Source organism: Notolabrus celidotus, chromosome 7 (assembly GCF_009762535.1).
Source record: "Notolabrus celidotus isolate fNotCel1 chromosome 7, fNotCel1.pri, whole genome shotgun sequence".
Lineage (NCBI taxonomy): Eukaryota > Metazoa > Chordata > Actinopteri > Labriformes > Labridae > Notolabrus > Notolabrus celidotus.
This window is the reverse complement of record NC_048278.1, coordinates 1,494,633-1,515,445: the sequence shown is the minus strand read 5'-3', so window position 1 is coordinate 1,515,445 and position 20,813 is coordinate 1,494,633. Positions and strand designations below refer to the sequence as shown.

The window sequence follows — 20,813 nt, the reverse complement described above, 5'->3', positions numbered from 1 at the left end:
AATGGCCTGAACACTGTGAGTAATGTACCTGCTGGTGCCCACTAGAGGGCGCTAGTACTCAATTTTAAATGACTTACAAGGTAAGCTTGGTGTTCAAGATAACCAGCCTTCTTTTGAAGAAACAGAACATTTCTACAGACTTATAATGAAAATATTAATCTGTAATCCTCTTATTATGATAAAAGTAATAACTGGGTCAATTAATTACCCTCCTCAATTTGACCCCATCAATTTAAACCTCCAGAAACATTGTTACCCAGGTTTATGTGACAGGTACTTTATGTTTCTTTGTTGACTATCTAAATAGTCCTTTAAATAAAATATATTTCAAGCATAAACACAATTTAAAGCATTCAGAAGTGGAAAAATTAATGTGAGGGGAATGCCTGTTTGAAAAGGTAAGTTTTTAACTGTTTCTTAAATGAAAGAAGTGAGTCAGAAGCACGGATGTGTGGGGGGAGAGAGTTCCAGAGGGTGGGGGCGGCTATGGGAAAGGCCGTCTCCTGAGGGAATTAGATGTAAAAGCGAAGACTTATCTTGATTTAATCAAAATTAAATAATGAAACAGTAAAGCCCATACATCTTACCATAGTATTTTAAAAGGGACTTATTTTATTTAAAATATTATTTTGAATGTGTATTTACTGTGTTTGATAAAGTTCAGATGTATTTTGCATCACAACTGTAGATCATGTCAAAATCATAGACTATAAAATATCTAAAAATCAAAATCTACTTAAAGCTAATTCTACATGTCAATCAATCCTGTATTATCCAATCATGGATCGGATTTTTCCTCCCCTGTACGATGATTGGCCGCTGAGTGTTTATTTACATACAAGTAGGCGGGATACCAAAGCTTTGCCTTGTGATTGGGTCCTCGAAATAGCGCCTCGGTCGCTGATTGGTCAAAGGTCGGCTGGAAGCTAAATGGGAGAGGTTTCACGGATACTGGTTTCCGTTGTGTGTTACTTGACAGTCTGTGACGATTGACGGGAGTCCATCAGCTCAGGTAATACATTCTTTATGTTTAATATAATGACATGTTTTCAGTTTGTGACACTGAAGCGAAACTGTGTCGTTTACTGACATTTTTCCTCACTCCGTGGTGTGAAATACTTTTGAATGGCTAAGCTAGCATGTGAAATGAGGCAGGAACGACTGAGCTGAGCACCGCGGAGGTCAATACAGGGACATAAAGAGGAATAACAATCCGTGAATGTGTCATAAAAATGATTAGAGCTGTTTTACTGTGTCAGTCGTGATGATAATAAGAGCACACAGCAATCATTAGCCTTAGCTAGCTAACATTATGAAGTGACAACGTAAGCCCGAGGAGATTAGGTTATAGATGGGAGAGAGAGGAGCCAGGTGATGGAGGAAACATGTTTCATTCTGCTATTTTCCATCAGAGGGATTAAGTTAAATACGATTAGTGACTGGTGCACATCCTCTGAGTGGAAAACACTCGATTTACACTCCTGTGGACATAAACAATAAGGCCCTGTGGATCTATTCAGCTAGCTAACGGAGCAGCACTGCGTCAAAACACCCTGCTGCTCTGAAAAACACACATTTCAACCAGCTTCGTGTTCATATACACAGAAAACCCTCTTATGAATCTGTGTAGTGGTTTCCCTCTGACTCAGTGTGTTTGCAGCACGACCGAACAATCCTGCAGAGAGCTCCACGACAGGCCGGTTAGGCAACACATCAGTGGGTGCAGATTCTGCCAAACTATTTTGGCTGGAGAGAAATCCGAGCTGGTTTCGTCCCCTGGGTTCACCTTGGTCAGTATGTTGCTGTCTGTTGAAACAGAGCTTCTGCTTCATTAGTGACTCCTCTTCAACACTGAGGAGAAACCTAAGAGTTTGGATTGACTTTCAGGGTCAAAGGTCAAAGGCCAGTTTCTGCCTCAGCAACGTTGTGTTGATTTTATACAGTCTATGGTGTTGACAGAAACAAATTTACCAAGGTCGTTTTTCTCTCTTATATTTGTCACACCTGACTCCCTCAACATATTTTTTGGTGGTCAATTTTTTTTGGAACACCTACAGATCGGAATATATTGACCTTTTAATGCCTTTAAAAAATGATTTAATTTTATAATAGTTAATAATAAGTGATAAGATTTATATAACGCTTTTCTGGGTACTCAAAGTCGCTTTACAGGGAGTGCAAAAAAATGAATAAAGCAAATAAATAAATAAAACAGAATAAAGACAGAGGTGTGGATGTTTGGAGGGAGAGAGTTCCAGAGAGTTGGGGCAGCGATGGCAAAGGCTCTGTCCAAACCATAGACTGTATAAAATATGGACGTAGTATCTGTGACTTCTCCCATCTGTTTCTGAAGAGCTGTTTTGAGGCCAATCGGCGGCGGCAGCCATATTGCTTCTGTCGAATGATTGTGCCATAAAGAGGCGGGCTTTGAGCCTCCTAGCCAACAGCTACAGTGTTCCCGCCTGTCAGTCAAGTAAGCCGTGCCTCTCATTGGAAGACTCGTAATCTTAATATCTTTTAAATAACCCGGTTAAAAAAAAAATGTAATCCCCTGTCAAGAAATGAGCTATCCAGACTACACTGATCTTTTGAACCAGGATGTAAACATGTTTATTTCTGTTGTAAAGATTGTCTTTTTCTGAATTGGTGTGTATGTGGTTTCCGCTCTTCTGGAGCCAGCCTCAAGTGGATCCTCCATGAACTGCAGTTTTTAGCACTTCCGCATTGGACTCATATTTTTAGACCGGAGGTTGCTGCTTGGTGTGATGCGGGCTCTGGGAGCGGGAGTGAGCGGTCAGCTGAGTTCTGGACATGTTGGAGTTTTTGGACGTCGGTGGAGGGAAGGCCGTAGAGGATGCTGTTGCAATAGTCAAGTCTGGAGGTTGTATAGGCGTGTATGAGTGTTTCAGCAGCAGAGGAGGAAAGAGAGGATCTAATAATATTCATGAAACATGCAGATGGTTGCTCTGAGCACAACAAACATCAGATTAAGTGAGTCTTTAACTTGAATATTTGGTTTGTCCACCATTTGCAGAAATCACAGCAGCACATCTCTCTGACATAGTGTCAATATATTTCCTGAGAACTTCAACACTCATGTCATCCCATGCCTTCTGCAGCTCTTCCTCTGAATGTCCAATAGATCCAGTTTATTCTCCAATTTGCCCAAAATTTGCTTGATTCGGTTGAGGTCCGGACTTTGAGGGGGCCAGTCCATCATTCTCAATGGTCCAGCAGATTCCTTCTGTCGCAGGTAGTTCATGCAGTAGATAAAATAATGTTTAGGGTCATTATCCTCTTCAGGGCCCAATAAGACGACTCCCAGATGATACTTCATGCCTCAGAAGGATGCTGTGGTATACTTTCTTACCCATGATGTCATCAGTTTTCACTAAGTCACCTGTTCCTGAGGCTGAAAGTTTATTTTCTCTCCCTCTCCCCTTTCAGTTCAGGTGTGACTTGGTGGCAACATGGTGGTCTAAAGTGTACTTTAAGGCGCTTGGAGTGCATCTCAAGTCCTTGGCTATGCGTTGGTAACTCCAGCCAGCATCATAAAGGGCCTTTATTCGAACCCTGAGCCTCCGTCTTCACCTTCATCATATTCAGAGAGTAACATGTGATCAAGACTTCTTCTAGAGACTTTGAATTTATATAAATTGATGGTGACAAAACCCTGATGTTACCATGCACTTAAAGCTGGGTTTGGTAGTCTCGGAAAACTAGCACGAATTTGAATGTAGCATTTCCTCAGGACTCCGTCTAAACCCTCCCCTCCTCCCTCGGAGCTCCTCCAAAACAACGCCCCCCCCCCCAACTCACATGCATGAGCGCTGCTGATTCACGACCATATGATCGTGACTGATTCAAAACGGGTCCTCACCAAAACATTATCATAGTGAAAGTTAAAAACACAAACAAACATGGCTGCTGTTAGTACTCACAACTGTCATGCTAGCATCATCCAGTTGTACTGGTGACACGATATCAGGAGAAAAGACGGACGCTACAATACATATATATTTTCTGTAGGACTTACTAAATGTCATTAAATCTTCTGCTTGTCAGAGCCCCAGTGGTGAGAGCTTTTTAGACTCTGATCCGGACTACAGTCCTGAGCAAAGCACCTCATCGGGTCAAAGGGGACAGGCCCGAGGTCGAGCGAGAGGGGCAGTAAATAGAGTCAGGGGAAGAAGAGGCAGGGGACGGGGACGGAGAGTGCAGGCTGGGGAAATGTACGCGCAGGAGGCGGGCAGAACAGCAGGACGGGATTTGATTGGTTTAAAATTTTGGGACCCCAAAAACGGTGATTGGGTGGTGTTTTCCCAGGTTTACTCCGGCTGTAGATAGCAGCTTCTTTTACCTCTTTTTTAAAAACACATTATGTATTGATTGACATCGGGACATAAAGATCAGTTTAACCAGTATAACAAAAAGTGGATCTAAATCTGATTACCAACCCCAGCTTTAATGAGCAGGAGAGGCTTTCTACATTCAAAAGAACCACACAGCTGTGTCCTAAGACTCTAGCATCACCATCATTTTAACCACGATCACACCTGAACATGATCACAGGAGTCATTTGGCTTCTTCTGTGAAGGAACATGATTGTGTGACATTGACAGTGACAGTTTTTGTAAGGAAAATGACCTAAATCTCCTTATCAGGGCTGTAATCTATGGGTTATAGAGCATGATGATGACTTTGTAGATATTTCACTCATTTTATGGATATTTTAAAGTCCAATTCAACCAAACACACAAACCAAACCAACATGTTATCCAAGCGTCTGTCAGGCGTTTCCCCAGCATCCATCATCTCAGTCATGGCTCCAAACTCATCATAAAACGTATCCAAATGCAGACTTGGTGTTGTGGATCTCATGGTCCAGAGTGTTTATTGTGTGAGGTGAAAACAGACGTGGTTGTGTTAGTAGTTGACCCAGGTCTGGCCCTGGACAGTGGAGTCAACACTGGCTTCATTGTTCATGGAGAACAATGGGAGTAGGCCTGCATGGAGGGAGGCGATGCTAAGAGACTAGAAGCTGGGTACTGTCTCATCCCTCGGAGAGAGTAGAACGGAGCTTTTCTTACAGTGTTATTACCACACACGAAGATATGCAGGGGCAAGGGGAGACATCTGAGCACGGCAACACATGCAGCCACACGTCTCTGAGGAGTACGTTTAGGATGCTTCTGCACAGGTAGGAGAGTTTTACTGATCTAAGGATGGCAGTAAATGTCACATCCTAAAATCCATGAGCTGGGTCCAAATGTGGAAAACGAGTAATGACATTTCAAAACACAATTTATGTTACAACAAACCCACTCTTATAACACATCAATAGGGGAATATTTAATTTAAAGTAACATTTTGAAAGCTGAACACAGTCGGGATGAGCTGGAATCAGTCTGTCCCGTGCAGCAGCATCCTGCTCTGTGGTTTGTTTGTCACTCAGAGGGTTCCTTAATGTAAGCCGACACCCCATCCTCAACCTTTCACTGATTGAATTTCAGCCGTACAGCAGTCCAACCCCCCCCTCTCTGAGCCTCTGGGGTTATAGATTACACAGGAAATACATCAGACCAAAGATGCAGCTGTTGCCAGAGGATGGTGTTACCTCATGTAGGGCTGCATGATATTGAGAAAAATGGACACTTCTTTGTGTAATACACACTGATATGACAAACTACTGGAAATCATACCATGGAAATGTTATTATGGACATACACAATAACAGAATAGCAGTCGTCTTTTTGCTTTAAGTCTTTACTTCCTCTAACAAAACAACACGTCTCTCTTGTTGTTGCTACTCTCAGGTTTGACCTCTATTAGCAGCTCTGACCAAGAGGCAACCTCCGGTCTCAAAATATGAAGCCCATGCAGAAGTGTTATAAACTGCAATTCATCAAGCGTCCACTTGAGGCTGACTGCAGAAACACCAGAAACCACATATAATAATAATAACTTTATTTATGTAGCACCTTTAAAAACAAATGTTTACAAAGTGCTTTGACAAACAAAGAATGGTTTGAATAACAAAGTAAACATTTAGACAGTCGGGGAGGAGGAATTGTAACAATGCAAAACAGAATACAACGCAAGAGGTGAAAAAGAATACACGTAAATTAAACAGAATGAAGAGGTGTGACAGTAGACCAATAAATCAATGTTTAAGAGGTAGTTCAAGGATAAATAAATACAATAACTTAATAAAAATCAATAAATAAAATGGATAAGTAAATAAAAGCATTAAAAGGACAATAAAAGAGGTTTTCAGAGTGAGAGGACGACATAACATTGGGAAAATTAGAAAAAGTAAAAAAGGATAAATTAGGAACATTCAAATATTAAATGAAAATAAATAAATAAATTAAAATTAATTAAAACAATAATCAAATAAAACAATCAAAAACAATTAAAAAATTAATTATTTGTATAAAGCCTAAAAATAATAATAAAATAGAAGTAAAAGCGGTTAGAAAGATGAAGTCACTCAATTTAGAAAGCATTATGGGCTTGTCTCAATGTCTACTTATGCCCCAATTGCAGCCAATCCCCTGTTCCAGCCCTCCCTCATAGATAATGCATTCAATCAGTGGTCCAGAAAAGGAATCTCAAACTTTAGACTTTTGTACAAAGAAAACATCTTTATGTCATTTGATCAAGTTAAAGCCAAGTTTGCTCTTCCAGCGAACAACTTTTTCCGATATCTACAAATTAGAAACTTTATTCAAAGTAAATTTGCTCAATTTCCTTCCCTTCCACCAAAAACTGCAGTTGATTTTATCCTTGAAATCAATCCAGGAGCTAGGGGAACAATATCTAAACTTTATGCTGCTATATTTGATTTGGAAGATTCGTCTCTTTCAATTATCAAAGAAAACTGGGAAAGTGACCTGGAAACTAATATCTCTGAAGATCAATGGTCTAAAATACTTAAAGGAATTCACTCAACTTCCATTTGTGCGAGGCATGGCCTTATTCAGTTTAAAATTGTTCACCGCCTCCATATGTCAAAGGTCAAGCTTTCCAGAATCTTCCCTGGTGTTAGCCCTACATGTGACAGATGCAAACAAGCTCCAGCCAGTCTTATTCATACCTTTTGGTCATGTCCAAACCTCAAAACATTCTGGTCTGCAATATTTGATGTATACTCAGAGCTTACAGGTCAAACTATCACACCATGTCCTTTTCTGGGTCTTTTTGGGGTGCAATCGGGGGAACTCACTCTGACTAAAGTGCAGTTGAGTCGTATAGCCTACTCAGCCCTTCTTGCGAGGCGTCTCATTCTCTTGAATTGGAAGAGTGACCGTCCTCCTACTTTCAGCAGGTGGATTTGTGAGGTGATGTATTTTCTCAAAATCGAAAAGATAAGACACACACTACGGGGATCAACTGGGAAATTTGATACAATATGGTATCCTGTTATTTTCTACGTGGAACGATTGACAGTGCCGCTTAACGGATAAAAAGGGGTATGGCTCTGTAAAAATCACCAACTCTGCAATCTGGTGCACTTTTTAATTTATTTTTATGTAATTTATTTATATATTTCTCCTTTAAATTGTTATTGTCTTTATTTTGCTTTTTGTTTTCTAATATCATTTTGTCTTGGCTGTCCAGTGACTGGAAGCCAGTTGTATTTAATTTTGTCAGGTTTTCTCTTTATTATTTCTGTATTGTCTTTGTTGTATTTGTCTGTCTGTATGGAAAACTCAATAAATACACCATGACTAAAAAAAAAAAAGAAAGATGACGTCACATAAAAGCAAGTCTATAAAAATTGGTTTTTAAAAGAGATTTAAAAAAATGTACATACACACCCATTCAAAGAAAACTATCTTTCAGCATTAACAAACATGTTTACAGCCTGGGTCAAGAAACAGCTTCGGTCTACATAGCTAATTTCTCTATCAGCACACACTGTACAGGGAGAACTTTTTCATAACATGATAGTTCAGAAGATATTAAGGTTACGAGTTTTTCCCATTTAAGGACATAGCTGACTTTATTGACAGGCGGGAACACTGTAGCTGTTAGCGAGGAGGCTCAAACCCCGCCTCTTTACCTCACACTAGCTCAACAGAAGTTAGTCCATTAATCATTCAGTCTATGGCTCTGACACAAGGCCTGCACAATATATGTAAAAAGTGAGCATTGTACAGAAATGTCAAATCAATAAGAAACATTCAAGAGTGTGTATATCAGCTATAGCTCCTGGTTTCTGTGTCTGTCTGCTGATCTAGATGTTATACTCAGTACATGTGCTTCCAACATGTCACCCCTGAATCCAAAATACATCCAAGAAGCAGTTTTCTCAGAATGATGTGAAAGCATAGCCATTATACCCTCATCCATAACCGTTTGAAGAGTGCACGTTGAGTAACAAAATATTGATTTCATACATAAATGCTCATGTTGGGATAATTAATGTGCAGCCCTTGTGCACATTTAGGCTGCAGGGAAATCTAGGATATCACTCGAGCTCTTTGTGAATACACTCTGCAATTATAAAATGTAAACACCAGCATGAAAACAATCAATCATAATCACAAAAGATTCTTCTGGTGCAGTTCTCGGTCGGTTATTTTCCCCTCATTATATCTCACACATTTACACATCCTCTGAATGGACACAGAATAAAGAGGCCTGCTTGCAGTTGTTTCTATAGCTATGGTAATTTTTCCCTCTAATGGTCTTTGAGTTCAGGCTGTTAGCCATCAGATCCTCGCCCACAAGGCTGCTTTGTATTCCCTCAGCAAACCGAGAGTCTGTGTGGTGTTGTTGTTGTCGTCGTTGTTGTTGTTGTTGTTGTTAGCTCGGTTGTTTTCCCTCCTTGCCTCACTTTCAGCCGCTGCTGTCAGGGAAGGAGTCGGAAACTGTTCGACTGTCAGCGAGCTAAGTTAGCATAGCTGTTCACTTGTCCACAGACGGTGAATGAGCTCGTTGTCCCAGCTACAGCACAAACGCCTGTGTCAGCTGAATCAGACTGTACTGGCAGATGTGGGCAGGGAGCCGGTATGTAGAGGGCCTGCAGGAACTTTTGGGATCATTGCTCGGTTTTACGGCTGAACAAAGAAGTTGTAGTCAGGTAAAATATAAAAGCATGTAAAACAGTCGTCTCTCCTTCTGTCTGTGCAGATGTAGTCTTTAGGTTAATGATTTAAGATGATGAAGTGACAGTTAGTGCAGGAAATCATCCAAAATTGATTTTTGTTGTGCTTCTGTCAGTGTTTTCTTCTTGAAACTAGGAGGAGTAAAGACTTCCTCTAGTCTGGAGATGGATCAATAAAGACGACGTCGTGCTTCCTGTTTCTGTTCAGTCTTTTGATTGGCTTAGAGGAACCTGAATCTGGAGGATCTGCAGACGTAGATTTGCCTCTGATTAAAGGACTCTGTTTGTCCCTCCCTCTGTGATGAAGGTGCTAATCTGCAGAGGGAAATGTCCATGGTTCTCCTCATCACATCAACATCAGTCTTTGATCAAAATGAGCACATCTAGGTTGTGCAAATAACAAGGTTACTGTTCATTAGAATAAACAAATGTAGGTTGTAAAATTGGTTGTGGAAATCTCCTCTAGCAAAGAGGCGGGTGAGCCGCACAGAGAGTTTATTATCAGCTGTGTTTGTGACTCTGCGATGTGCTGCTGTTTGATGCAATAATGTGATCTTTCTCTGATAGTGGTTGAGTTAGTGATCTCCAGATCTGCTGCTTTGAATGCAAACAGTGCGCCGTCATAACTTCTGCCCCGAGGCCAGACAGAGCTCTAACAGCCTCCTGCTCTCTGTTTTGTTCTACCACATTTCTCTCCTCTGGTTTTCAGTAGCTTGAAGGGACGTTGTGTTTTTAAGTGCATGGATTTGTGTACTTTTGTTGTTGTCAGGAAATGAAAAAAGCTTTGCTAAGTCCACGTTGGGCAGCAGCCATGTAGAAAAATGGAGTTCCTACAATACAGCTCTGGCATCTTTGCATGGATGCAACTGGAATAGTCAGGAAAGGGTTTTAAGTTCTCCAAAACATAACGTCTCAAGAGTCCCATATGCTTACACAGTAGAGGTGTGCATTTAGTTCACTTAAAGGTTAAATGTTGCTTGTTAGCACTAGACTGACTGAGTCAAGTAAACCTTTTTTATTATTCTAGGCTCCAAAATCCCAGTTATATGTCATATATAAGCTGTAGCACAGTCATCAACCACTATCTGGACTGTAGCTTCAGATAATGACTCCTGCTGAAATGCTATAATGCTCTACCACCCTGATGTAAAGAAGCACAGATCACAGATAGCGTCTCGTGTGGTGCTGTGATATTTTGAATATAATATATATATTTTGTCGCATACAACAAATTAATCAGAACAATGCGGAACCTGCAAGAAGGAATGAAGGCTGGTGGTGCTAGCTCTGCAAGTGTTAGCCACACTCAGCTGATCAATCTGACATCATTAACACACAGATAGGCTTGGGCAGTCATGTTATACCTAAGGTATAGAAAATCTCAAAGGTATCATTACCTTCAAAAAACTGTTGATGCAGGAAGTGACAATAGGCTACGTTTACTGACGTGTCATCAGCATGTGACAGCTGCCTATCAGAACGGAGATGAGAAGAGAAAAAATGCAGCATTGTGCATCAAGTATCCCTGAGTTTGTTCCTAAAAAATACGACCTCTGCATTCGGCAGCATTTCAGGTTCCGATCTAATTACAGGGGAGAGCCTGCAGATCTTGAAAAGGCTGTGTGCAAGATTTGCATCAAGACAGTGATAGTGAGAGATGGAAACAGTTGAAATATAAGGATATGTCTCAGGATCAGTCAAGTAGAAAAAAAGAAGCCATGTGCAAAGTTAAAGTCTGTACCCCTGGATGAGCACACATATTGCACACTCAGCGCTCGATGGAGGCCTGGAGCAGCATCACTCTTTTAACAGAGACTCCAGTCTGCAGCATTGTTCACACACTTCCCTGGAACACTGACTTACATCAGGACAGATGTCCAAATGGAGTTTAATGCTCCTTTTTTCCACTCCTGTATGTAACGGCACGCTCCTTTGCTCTCGCTCATTCGTCTGAGCTCTTCCTCCCTCGCTGAAGTTATTATAAGAATAATCCAAAACTGGTTTTAGGATCGTATGTGAAGTAATGCTCAGTGTGCTTTTTTGTTGTTGTTTCAATATCACGTTGACAGCATGCTGACTATATAAATAATTAATGTAGGCTGCTCCTCTGAAGCCCTACAACATGATTAGTCACAGTAATACTGTATACCCTCTTTTTCTTACCTTGGATTAGTCTGATAGTCAGAATCTAAATTTCCATTTAAAGGACATCATTATACATCATGTCCCCGTTGTCCACCCCTGCTTGCTCTCATGCATAAGCACCTGTACCGTGCTGAAGTCCACCTTTTCCAAACATGAAACATACTTGGACACGTACAAATCGCCTAGTATGAGTGCATCCTAAGAAATGAGTCGTGTTGGTGCACCCCGAGTGGCATTCAGCCAGTATGTGGATTGATGTTGAATATTTAGACAGAATAAATGACGTGTGCTCATCTGTCTGTGTTTCCAGTGGCCATTGATGGACCATCCCTATGAAGACACAGGGTTACAATGGGACAGAGCACCTCGGAACAAGAGGTCCAAGAAGACAGCCCCGGCCCCACAGAGGTTAGTTGGTTCCCTGTTTTTATTTTCATTATGATAAATCCTGTGACGTAATGGGTAACATCAAAGTGAACATACACAGTGCGTACAGCCCTGTAACAGGATTTATGGTAACTCATCTGAGCTGATGAGAAAAATACTCACAGGTGGAAATGACTCTGCACAAAAAAAACATCTCCTAAAGCAAACCATTAGTCATATTAGCATCAAACTCAACACGACCTCTTTCCTCCATGGGTCAGATAACTGTGGTTTGTTAACCTCTTTCCAAGATAAACTCAACGGTTCAAAAGGCAACAACCACAGGTCCTCGTTTTACAGTATTACACAGTTCCCCCTGTGTCAGGAGGATTTCAAGCTTCCGTTTGTCACATCACTTGTGTCCTCCTCAGTGATGCCCATCTAATCCAGTTCAACATTATTGTTCTTACTTTGGAAGTAACAGAACCAAACTCAGAACTTCAGCCTGAAGCTTTAGATGACAAAACATCTCCACCTTGATGTAAAACTCCAGCGCAGTGTTCAGATCTGTCAGACCAGATTTGCTGAACAGAATCTTACAAAAGAAAGGAGATTTGTTAACATCTGATCTTTTCTGACACAAAGAACACACAACAGAGTCCACAGATGTAGAGCTGGGTGATGTTGGAAAAAAATTCATCACAATAATATTTTTCATATAAGTCGATATTGATAATTTTTGCAATGAATATCAAATCATTCTTTCAGATAATTTTAAAGGCAGATTATTTCCTCCTGAGTGAAAGTTGAAGAACCAGACCGTGTATTAGCTTGTGTCTGGATTTAGTCTAGTAAATAGCCTAAATATATTAACTAATGAAGTTTAGTGGCCTTTCTTGTCAAGCAAGTTTTCACTCTGCTTTGAGCTGGGAGGTTTTGAGTTTTCTTCTGTGTCACTGTCGCTCGTTTCAGCTGTGTTTACATTCTGCTCCAAACGTCTTTAAGCCCCACCTACCTAGTACCCTGTAACATGATTGGCTGTTCCATGCTGACTTCTCTTTAATGTTGGGTGGGAACTAGGGCTGTCAACGAATATTCTAAATTTGAATATATATTTGAATATTAAATAAAAACGGAGATTCGATTGTGAAAATTAATATTTGACTGTGGAAAAAAACACATCGGCGGCTGCTTTGCGAGTGGGCGCACTGCATGACGGGTCAGGGACAGGTCACAGGAGTCACACATGCACAGCGTGAAGCAGATGGCAGAGAGAAATCCTTCCATCCCCGGATCCTCAGTGCGCTCTGAACACGTCTTTTCCACCGCTGGGAGTATAGTGAATAAAAAGAGATCGGGCCTCTTCACATGTGGACTGTCTGATCGGCACTGGCCTCTTCACATGTGGACTGTCTGATCGGCACTGGCCTCTTCACATGTGGACTGTCTGATCGGCACTGGCCTTTTCACATGTGGACTGTCTGATCGGCACTGGCCTCTTCACATGTGGACTGTCTGATCGGCACTGGCCTCTTCACATGTGGACTGTCTGATCGGCACAGGCCTCTTCACATGTGGACTGTCTGATCGGCACTGGCCTCTTCACATGTGGACTGTCTGATCGGCACTGGCCTGTTCACATGTGGACTGTCTGATCGTCACTGGCCTCTTCACATGTGGACTGTCTGATCGGCACCGGCCTTTTCACATGTGGACTGTCTGATCGGCACTGGCCTTTTCACATGTGGACTGTCTGATCGTCACTGGCCTCTTCATATGTGGACTGTCTGATCGGCACTGGCCTTTTCACATGTGGACTGTCTGATCGGCACTGGCCTTTTCACATGTGGACCGTCTGATCGGCACTGGCCTCTTCACATGTGGACTGTCTGATTGGCACTGGCCTGTTCACATGTGGACTGTCTGATCGGCACTGGCCTTTTTCACATGTGGACTGTCTGATCGGCACTGGCCTCTTCACATGTGGACTGTCTGATCGGCACTGGCCTCTTCACATGTGGACTGTCTGATCGGCACTGGCCTCTTCACATGTGGACTGTCTGATCGGCACTGGCCTGTTCACATGTGGACTGTCTGATCGGCACTGGCCTTTTCACATGTGGACTGTCTGATCGACACTGGCCTCTTCACATGTGGACTGTCTGATCGGCACTGGCCTGTTCACATGTGGACTGTCTGATCGGCACTGGCCTGTTCACATGTGGACTGTCTGATCGGCACTGGCCTTTTCACATGTGGACTGTCTGATCGACACTGGCCTTTTCACATGTGGACTGTCTGATCGGCACTGGCCTGTTCACATGTGGACTGTCTGATCGACACTGGCCTTTTCACATGTGGACTGTCTGATCGGCACTGGCCTGTTCACATGTGGACTGTCTGATCGGCACTGGCCTGTTCACATGTGGACTGTCTGATCGGCACTGGCCTCTTCACATGTGGACTGTCTGATCGGCACTTGCCTCTTCACATGTGGACTGTCTGATCGGCACTGGCCTCTTCACATGTGGACTGTCTGATCGGCACTGGCCTGTTCACATGTGGACTGTCTGATCGGCACTGGCCTTTTCACATGTGGACTGTCTGATTGTCACAGGCCTCTTCACATGTGGACTGTCTGATCGGCACTGGCCTCTTCACATGTGGACTGTCTGATCGGCACTGGCCTCTTCACATGTGGACTGTCTGATCGGCACTGGCCTGTTCACATGTGGACTGTCTGATCGGCACTGGCCTCTTCACATGTGGACTGTCTGATCGGCACTTGCCTCTTCACATGTGGACTGTCTGATCGGCACTGGCCTCTTCACATGTGGACTGTCTGATCGGCACTGGCCTGTTCACATGTGGACTGTCTGATCGGCACTGGCCTTTTCACATGTGGACTGTCTGATTGTCACAGGCCTCTTCACATGTGGACTGTCTGATCGGCACTGGCCTCTTCACATGTGGACTGTCTGATCGGCACTGGCCTCTTCACATGTGGACTGTCTGATCGGCACTGGCCTGTTCACATGTGGACTGTCTGATCGGCACTGGCCTTTTCACATGTGGACTGTCTGATTGTCACAGGCCTCTTCACATGTGGACTGTCTGATCGGCACTGGCCTCTTCACATGTGGACTGTCTGATCGGCACAGGCCTCTTCACATGTGGACTGTCTGATCGGCACTGGCCTCTTCACATGTGGACTGTCTGATCGGCACTGGCCTCTTCACATGTGGACTGTCTGATCGGCACTGGCCTGTTCACATGTGGACTGTCTGATCGGCACTGGCCTCTTCACATGTGGACTGTCTGATCGGCACTGGCCTCTTCACATGTGTACTGTCTTGTGTTTTTGGCAAATAACCTGTCAGGCCTAAGACCCTACATTGACAGTGGACTAAAAGAGCCCAACAATCAGTGACACTGGGATAAAATGCAGTTTTTCCTCTTTTTTTATACAAGCGCCAAGAATGTAAGTGGACTTTTCCTTTTTAACTTTAACTTCAATTAATGTTAATAATATTTGCTTCAATCACTGAATGAAGCCTGCCTATATTAGGGACAAGAGTCGGGACCTTTAATTGCTCGCACAAGTCTTGATCAGCACTCACTCTGACAGCCCTAGTGTGAATTAGCGTTTAAGACACACTAGCGCCCCCTCCCTTTCCAGTGGTTGGGGGGTGTAATTACAGGTTTCAATATATCACCGTATTATTGCACATTTGTTTTATTTATATTGAGAAAAATAATATCATGATAATTATCGTTATCATTTCATCGCCCAGCCCTACACAGATGCAGAGCAGCATCTGGAACTTTATTGATGACACTTTGTACCACCCTTGTACAAATTGAGGACTTTACACTTTAAGTTTGTTGGACTCCAGCTCGTCGTCATGTTCAGATCTTCAAGTACAGAAATGTCAACTTTCCTCCATTGCCTCTTCTTGTAGCCTCTTGTTAAAACCTAAAGTGTGTGTGCACCAGCTTGCTCATGCTATTGCCCATCTGTCAGCTCCACCGCCAATAAAGCAGTGTCCTGCTGAGGCTTTTTACTGCCAAATAACCCTTAGCTCCTCACACACTAATCAATAACCACCGATAACAGGCATGTAGCCTCATTGGCTGTCAGCCAGAACACTAAAAACATATTACCCCAGCTCTTAAAATACTTAATCTGACGGCCAAACACACACACACAGGCATACAGAGTAAAACAAACAAGCTTATCTTGGCCCCAGGATCTTTCCACTCCCTGTGCTGATCATCTCGTTCTGATGGGTGAATGAGTTCTCTGATAAGAGTTGTCTTAATCAAGCTTTCAAGGAGAACCTGCTCTCCTTTCTATGAGTGTGTCCTGTGTGTTTCCATCAAAGGAACGCTGCAGACCAGAAGAAATAAGTCACTTCATTCTTTAAGCTCCTCTCTTGTGTCGTCTCTCTCGGGGGTTTCTTTCATGCTTAGCTGCTCTCTGTCTCCTCTGTCTCACTCAAACTCCAGATTCATCATTTTCTTTTGCAATTTAAAGGGAAGTTACGTCCCCTCACAGCAGCTGCAGACCACATTATTACTGACATCCATCTGTGCTGACATAAATACAGCCGTACCACACAAGGGTGGAATTTTTATGTGTGTTCAAGGCCAGAGCTGACGGCCTGGATCACATTAGAGGAGCACTAGACTCAGTAATACTCACTACAGGTTATCTTGTTGGTTGACCTGCAGACTCCAGAGTTTCTTTCTTTCAGGTCCAGTCTTCTCTCGGTACGTTAGAAGTTAATTTACTGGTGTTTGCATTCTTTGGATCTCTTTTCTTTGGATCACTTTATGACAAAAACTCGACTCGCGCATGTTTTACTGTCCCACCCAGCCCCTGGATTAACTATGTGCCAATTAGCAGCCTGAGTGAATCAAACATCTTCACATCTGGATCTTCGTGGGGAGCAGAACAAGTATGAGAGGAACTCTGGAGAGCTATGTGAAAGTAACGGCTTATGAAATATATTTTAAAGGAACATGTAGGGGGCGACCACACGATGCCACGTCTTCATCCTGTACTCTGATATCCCTGATATTCAGACAGTGTCCTGCATCCAGGGCAAATCCCTTATTCCCACATTCCAGTGCGCTTCAGTGGAAGTTAAGCCCTCTGGCCCTGCTCAGTGTGTCACCCTGGATGTATGTCAGAGACACAGGCTGCTAACAGAAGGCCTGTAGAAGTTATTATTATTATTCGTGTGAAATTTAAATGCATTTATTTCTCTGTGACATCAGGACGGGTTTAATAACTTCAAGACGTTTGTGGAGGAGGAACTACAGACGAGCATGGTGAGTGTGCGGAGGTTTCATTGAAGTATTGTGTGGTAGCTGTTGTTGTGTCACCCCTGCAGGAAGATGCATAACCTGCATACATGTGTCACCATAAATGGACTGCACTTCCTGTTGCCCCTTTCTTGATTTCTGTTCCCTCAAGGCTGTTTATGTCACATTGCATCTGTCACAGATGCATCACAGCAACGTTGTGCCATGTGAGGCTGCAAATCAGCTCATCAATCACAGATATTCATCCGCTTTTGTGAGCAATTTGGAATCAGACATTTCTGCAAGGATCCTTAAAACCATGTACACAAAGGAGAGAGAGTCAGTGAATGACTACAGAAGACTTAGCCTGATAATATTCAGAAAGCACCTGCATGTACATGGAATAACTCTCTAACACTTTTGATAACTAAAGACATCACTACCTCAAGTTTAACCTTCAGTGTGAGCGCTTACATCCTGTCATTAAGCAACCTTTGACCCTCCTTCTTTTCTCTTCTCCTCAGATGGTGGGGATGGTGATTGGTGCAGGCATCGCCATAGTCCTTATCGCCATCCTCATATTCTTCATCCTGCGAAGAATACAGCTTCGGAGTCAGTATAACCTTAGAGCATCTGTAATGAAAGTGTTAAAGCTAATTAAAGGGTGTGTTTGTCTATTTCTGTGGTCATATTTATGTTTTGTATTTCACAGACCTCGAAGCTCAGGAGGCCCCCAAGTACCGCTTTCGTAAGAGGGACAAAGTCATGTTCTACGGGCGTAAAATCATGCGTAAAGTGAGTGTTTGTTTGACGGAAAACTTTATCTGAGCAATCAAAAGACTGTGTTTAAACTCCAATCTGTCCCCTACAGGTCTCACAGTCTACCTCCTCCCTGGTGGGCACGTCCTCGTCCTCTCGGCCACGGCTAAAGAAGAAGCAGAAGATGCTCAACATTGCCAAAAAGTAAACTCAAAGTCTCTTGTACTTGGCATAAACACTTTTCTGCAGTTTGTCATCTAACCCCCGCTGTCCTCCTCTGTAGGATACTGCGCTTTAAGAAGGAAGTGCCCATCCTGCAGGCCAAGGAGCCCCCTCCCTCTGTGCTGGAGGCTGACCTCACTGAGTTTGATGTGGCCAACTCCCACCTCCCCTCTGAGGTGCTCTACATGCTCAAAAATGTCCGGTGGGTTGAACTTCTTGTGATGTGGTGGTGATTGTGTTAGTCTCTCAGTCTCAAGGCCCCAACATGTTTACACATGATTTGTATGATTGATAAGAAACTCCTGTGGAACATCAGATCACTCCCAGACCTGCCCTTTAAGATGCGTGTCTGTTGAAAAGGAGTCGCTCAGCAAACTGCTCATAAAAATCTGTTATTAGCATTCCACTAAACTCAGCACAGGATTTCAAAAAGCCCCTTTTTTTATATAAACGCAGACAGATTCACACGCTTTTGTATGTGTGTGTGTTTCTGTGTTTGTGTGTGTGTAATAAACTCTGTGTTGTCTTCCTCTGCAGCGTGCTGGGTCACTTTGAGAAGCCCCTCTTCTTGGAGCTGTGTAAACACATGGTGTTTGTGCAGTTCCAACAAGGGGAGTACGTCTTCAGGCCGGGCCAGCCTGACAGCAGCATCTACGTGGTTCAGGATGGGAAACTAGAAATGTGCCTTACTGGAACGGTATGTCAGCTCATGTGTGCATGCTCGCCTTTTAATCCAAAGTCGCTGCGAATTTCACCCAAGACGGCTTTTGTGTTTGAGGATTATGTGGTACCAAGTATTCTGCAGTAAGAGCTTAATTCACAAGGGTTAGCAAAGCTTATAAAGGCTTAACTATGGGGGCTCTGACTTGACAGTGATTAGCTCTGATTTACATTTGACTTTGATAATCTCATTAGAACACTAGGAAAGAATATTCTTAAAACAAATAATAACAAAACTGTACCTGTAAACAACTTTAAAGTGGATATTTGTCTTGCCACATCTGTCCAGGCGTTCCCTTTATCTGTATCTTACCTTCTTTCATTCTTTGAAACATTTGAACACAACTTACTTGTTCGTATACCTAAACAAATATCTTTTCATGAATTACAGGATGGCAAAGAAAGTGTGGTGAAGGAGGTTTACCCAGGAGACAGTGTCCACAGCCTCCTCAGCATCCTGGATGTCATCACAGTAAGACCCACCCACTTCCTGCAACACAAACACACACACTGTTGTCATGGGCGAGGATGCTGAGTCACACCTGTGCACACATTCCCATGATTCAAGCTTAGACGACATGCTACCTGGATATCAGAGTCCACCTTCTCTCTCCTCACATCATGGAGGAGAGAGAAGCTGACTCACTCAACCTTTTCCGCTTGTGTCACATGACTCAGCAGCACCTTTGACATCGCATTTTGAAGACGCAATGGTTGAGGCTTCTGCTGTTCACACCTCACACCTGTAGTTCATGCAACACTGTAACAGCCAATATGACACTGTTGAGGGTTCAATGTAAAAGTACAAAGTAGGGATGTACATTTCAAGTATTTTCCGTGATCGATCTTTGGAAATGTGAACAATCAGTTATCGTTTAACCATTACAAAAACGTAAATGTTTTCCATGTCAAATATAATGCCAAATGCGATTATTCCCCTGAATCAAATTTTCCTTCATGACACGATGTATATAAATGACGGTGTTAAATATCTATGGATCATATTGAGGTGTTCAAAATGTTAAACACGCTGAATATCAACGTGAGGAGCAGGCTCATAATCTCTGCAGACATACAGTCATAAAAGTGAAGGCTCAGACTTCAACAAGGGAACTAAACAGAAACACATTTCAGACTCAGTGTCCAGTTTTCAGTCTACTCCTTCTTATTGAGGAGAATAAGCATGTGAATGTGGTCAGGTGTCAGTGGGGAGCACAACCGGGTCATTATCAGCACGGCGCGGTGAAAAAAAGCGCTCGTGGAGACCTGTCACTCAGCCGCAGCCCCCAGCTGAACATCTCTGCTGTGAGCAACACCTTCAGTCAGCTGATTCACATCGAAACATGCTTTAAACTTCAAACAACTCCCTGATAGCTGAACCAAATATGAGACCACATGATATTTGTTCCACGTGATAGAAAATCTAAACAAGAAAATGTGTTGGAGTAAGTTCTTAAAACAATCAATGAATCAGTGCTCCATTAATTGTTAACATCCCTAGTTCAGTGTAAAAATACAAAGGCAGAGGGACATCTGGCCAGACATTGATCTGCAGTAGTTCTATATTAGGCCTCTTATAACCAATAAGACTGAATTTGATGTTCCTTTCTGTCTCACGAGAGGAAGCTTAAAGTGACAATTTGAAGGTTTTCCTTTAAAAAGACAAAAAAAGATCCAGGTATTGTCTAAAGAAAGCATCCAGAGACTGTAAACTGAGTGTTATTGTAAGTATTCTTTGATATCTTTGTTTCCAGGGCCACCAGAAGCCTTACAAAACAATGTCGGCTCGAGCTGCAGAGGTTTCTACTGTCCTCCGTTTGCCCGTAGAAGCCTTCCTCGCCATATTTGAGAAGTATCCAGAGAGCCTGGTGCGAGTGGTGCAGGTAAGCTGTGCGCCTAACCTTGTGTATTATGATTATTATTTAGCATTGTTTGGATGTACTTTTGGTTTCCCTGTGCCTTTAAAAGAGTGTATGTCATCATAAAGATAAAGTGGTTGCGGTGAAGTCGTCCGTGAGTTTGTTCTCACATGGTTTTGACGAATGACTCACTTCCTGTCGTATCTGGACAGATTATCATGGTTCGACTCCAAAGAGTAACAGTCCTGGCTCTGCACAACTATCTGGGGCTCACCAATGAGCTCTTCAGCCATGTGAGTTTAACACACACACACACA

General features: G+C 42.8%; 1 protein-coding gene across 3 annotated transcripts in view; it reads left to right on the top strand.

Moving 5' to 3' along the window:
- Positions 1 to 910: 910 nt before the first annotated feature.
- The window catches only part of pnpla6 (patatin-like phospholipase domain containing 6), a 45,673-nt gene continuing 25,770 nt past the window's right edge, over positions 911 to 20,813 (top strand). For 2 of the 3 annotated variants that reach the window (XM_034687872.1, XM_034687873.1), the window contains exons 1-11: positions 915 to 1,012; positions 11,571 to 11,668; positions 16,910 to 16,963; positions 17,461 to 17,548; positions 17,649 to 17,731; positions 17,808 to 17,899; positions 17,979 to 18,119; positions 18,455 to 18,614; positions 19,029 to 19,109; positions 20,392 to 20,520; positions 20,709 to 20,789. In XM_034687872.1, coding sequence (XP_034543763.1) covers positions 11,612 to 11,668; positions 16,910 to 16,963; positions 17,461 to 17,548; positions 17,649 to 17,731; positions 17,808 to 17,899; positions 17,979 to 18,119; positions 18,455 to 18,614; positions 19,029 to 19,109; positions 20,392 to 20,520; positions 20,709 to 20,789 — 966 coding nt within the window. In that variant the 5' untranslated portion in view covers positions 915 to 1,012; positions 11,571 to 11,611. Of the gene's footprint in view, positions 1,013 to 11,570; positions 11,669 to 16,909; positions 16,964 to 17,460; positions 17,549 to 17,648; positions 17,732 to 17,807; positions 17,900 to 17,978; positions 18,120 to 18,454; positions 18,615 to 19,028; positions 19,110 to 20,391; positions 20,521 to 20,708; positions 20,790 to 20,813 lie in introns of all 3 variants that reach the window. The other variant, XM_034687871.1, reaches the window with a different exon arrangement.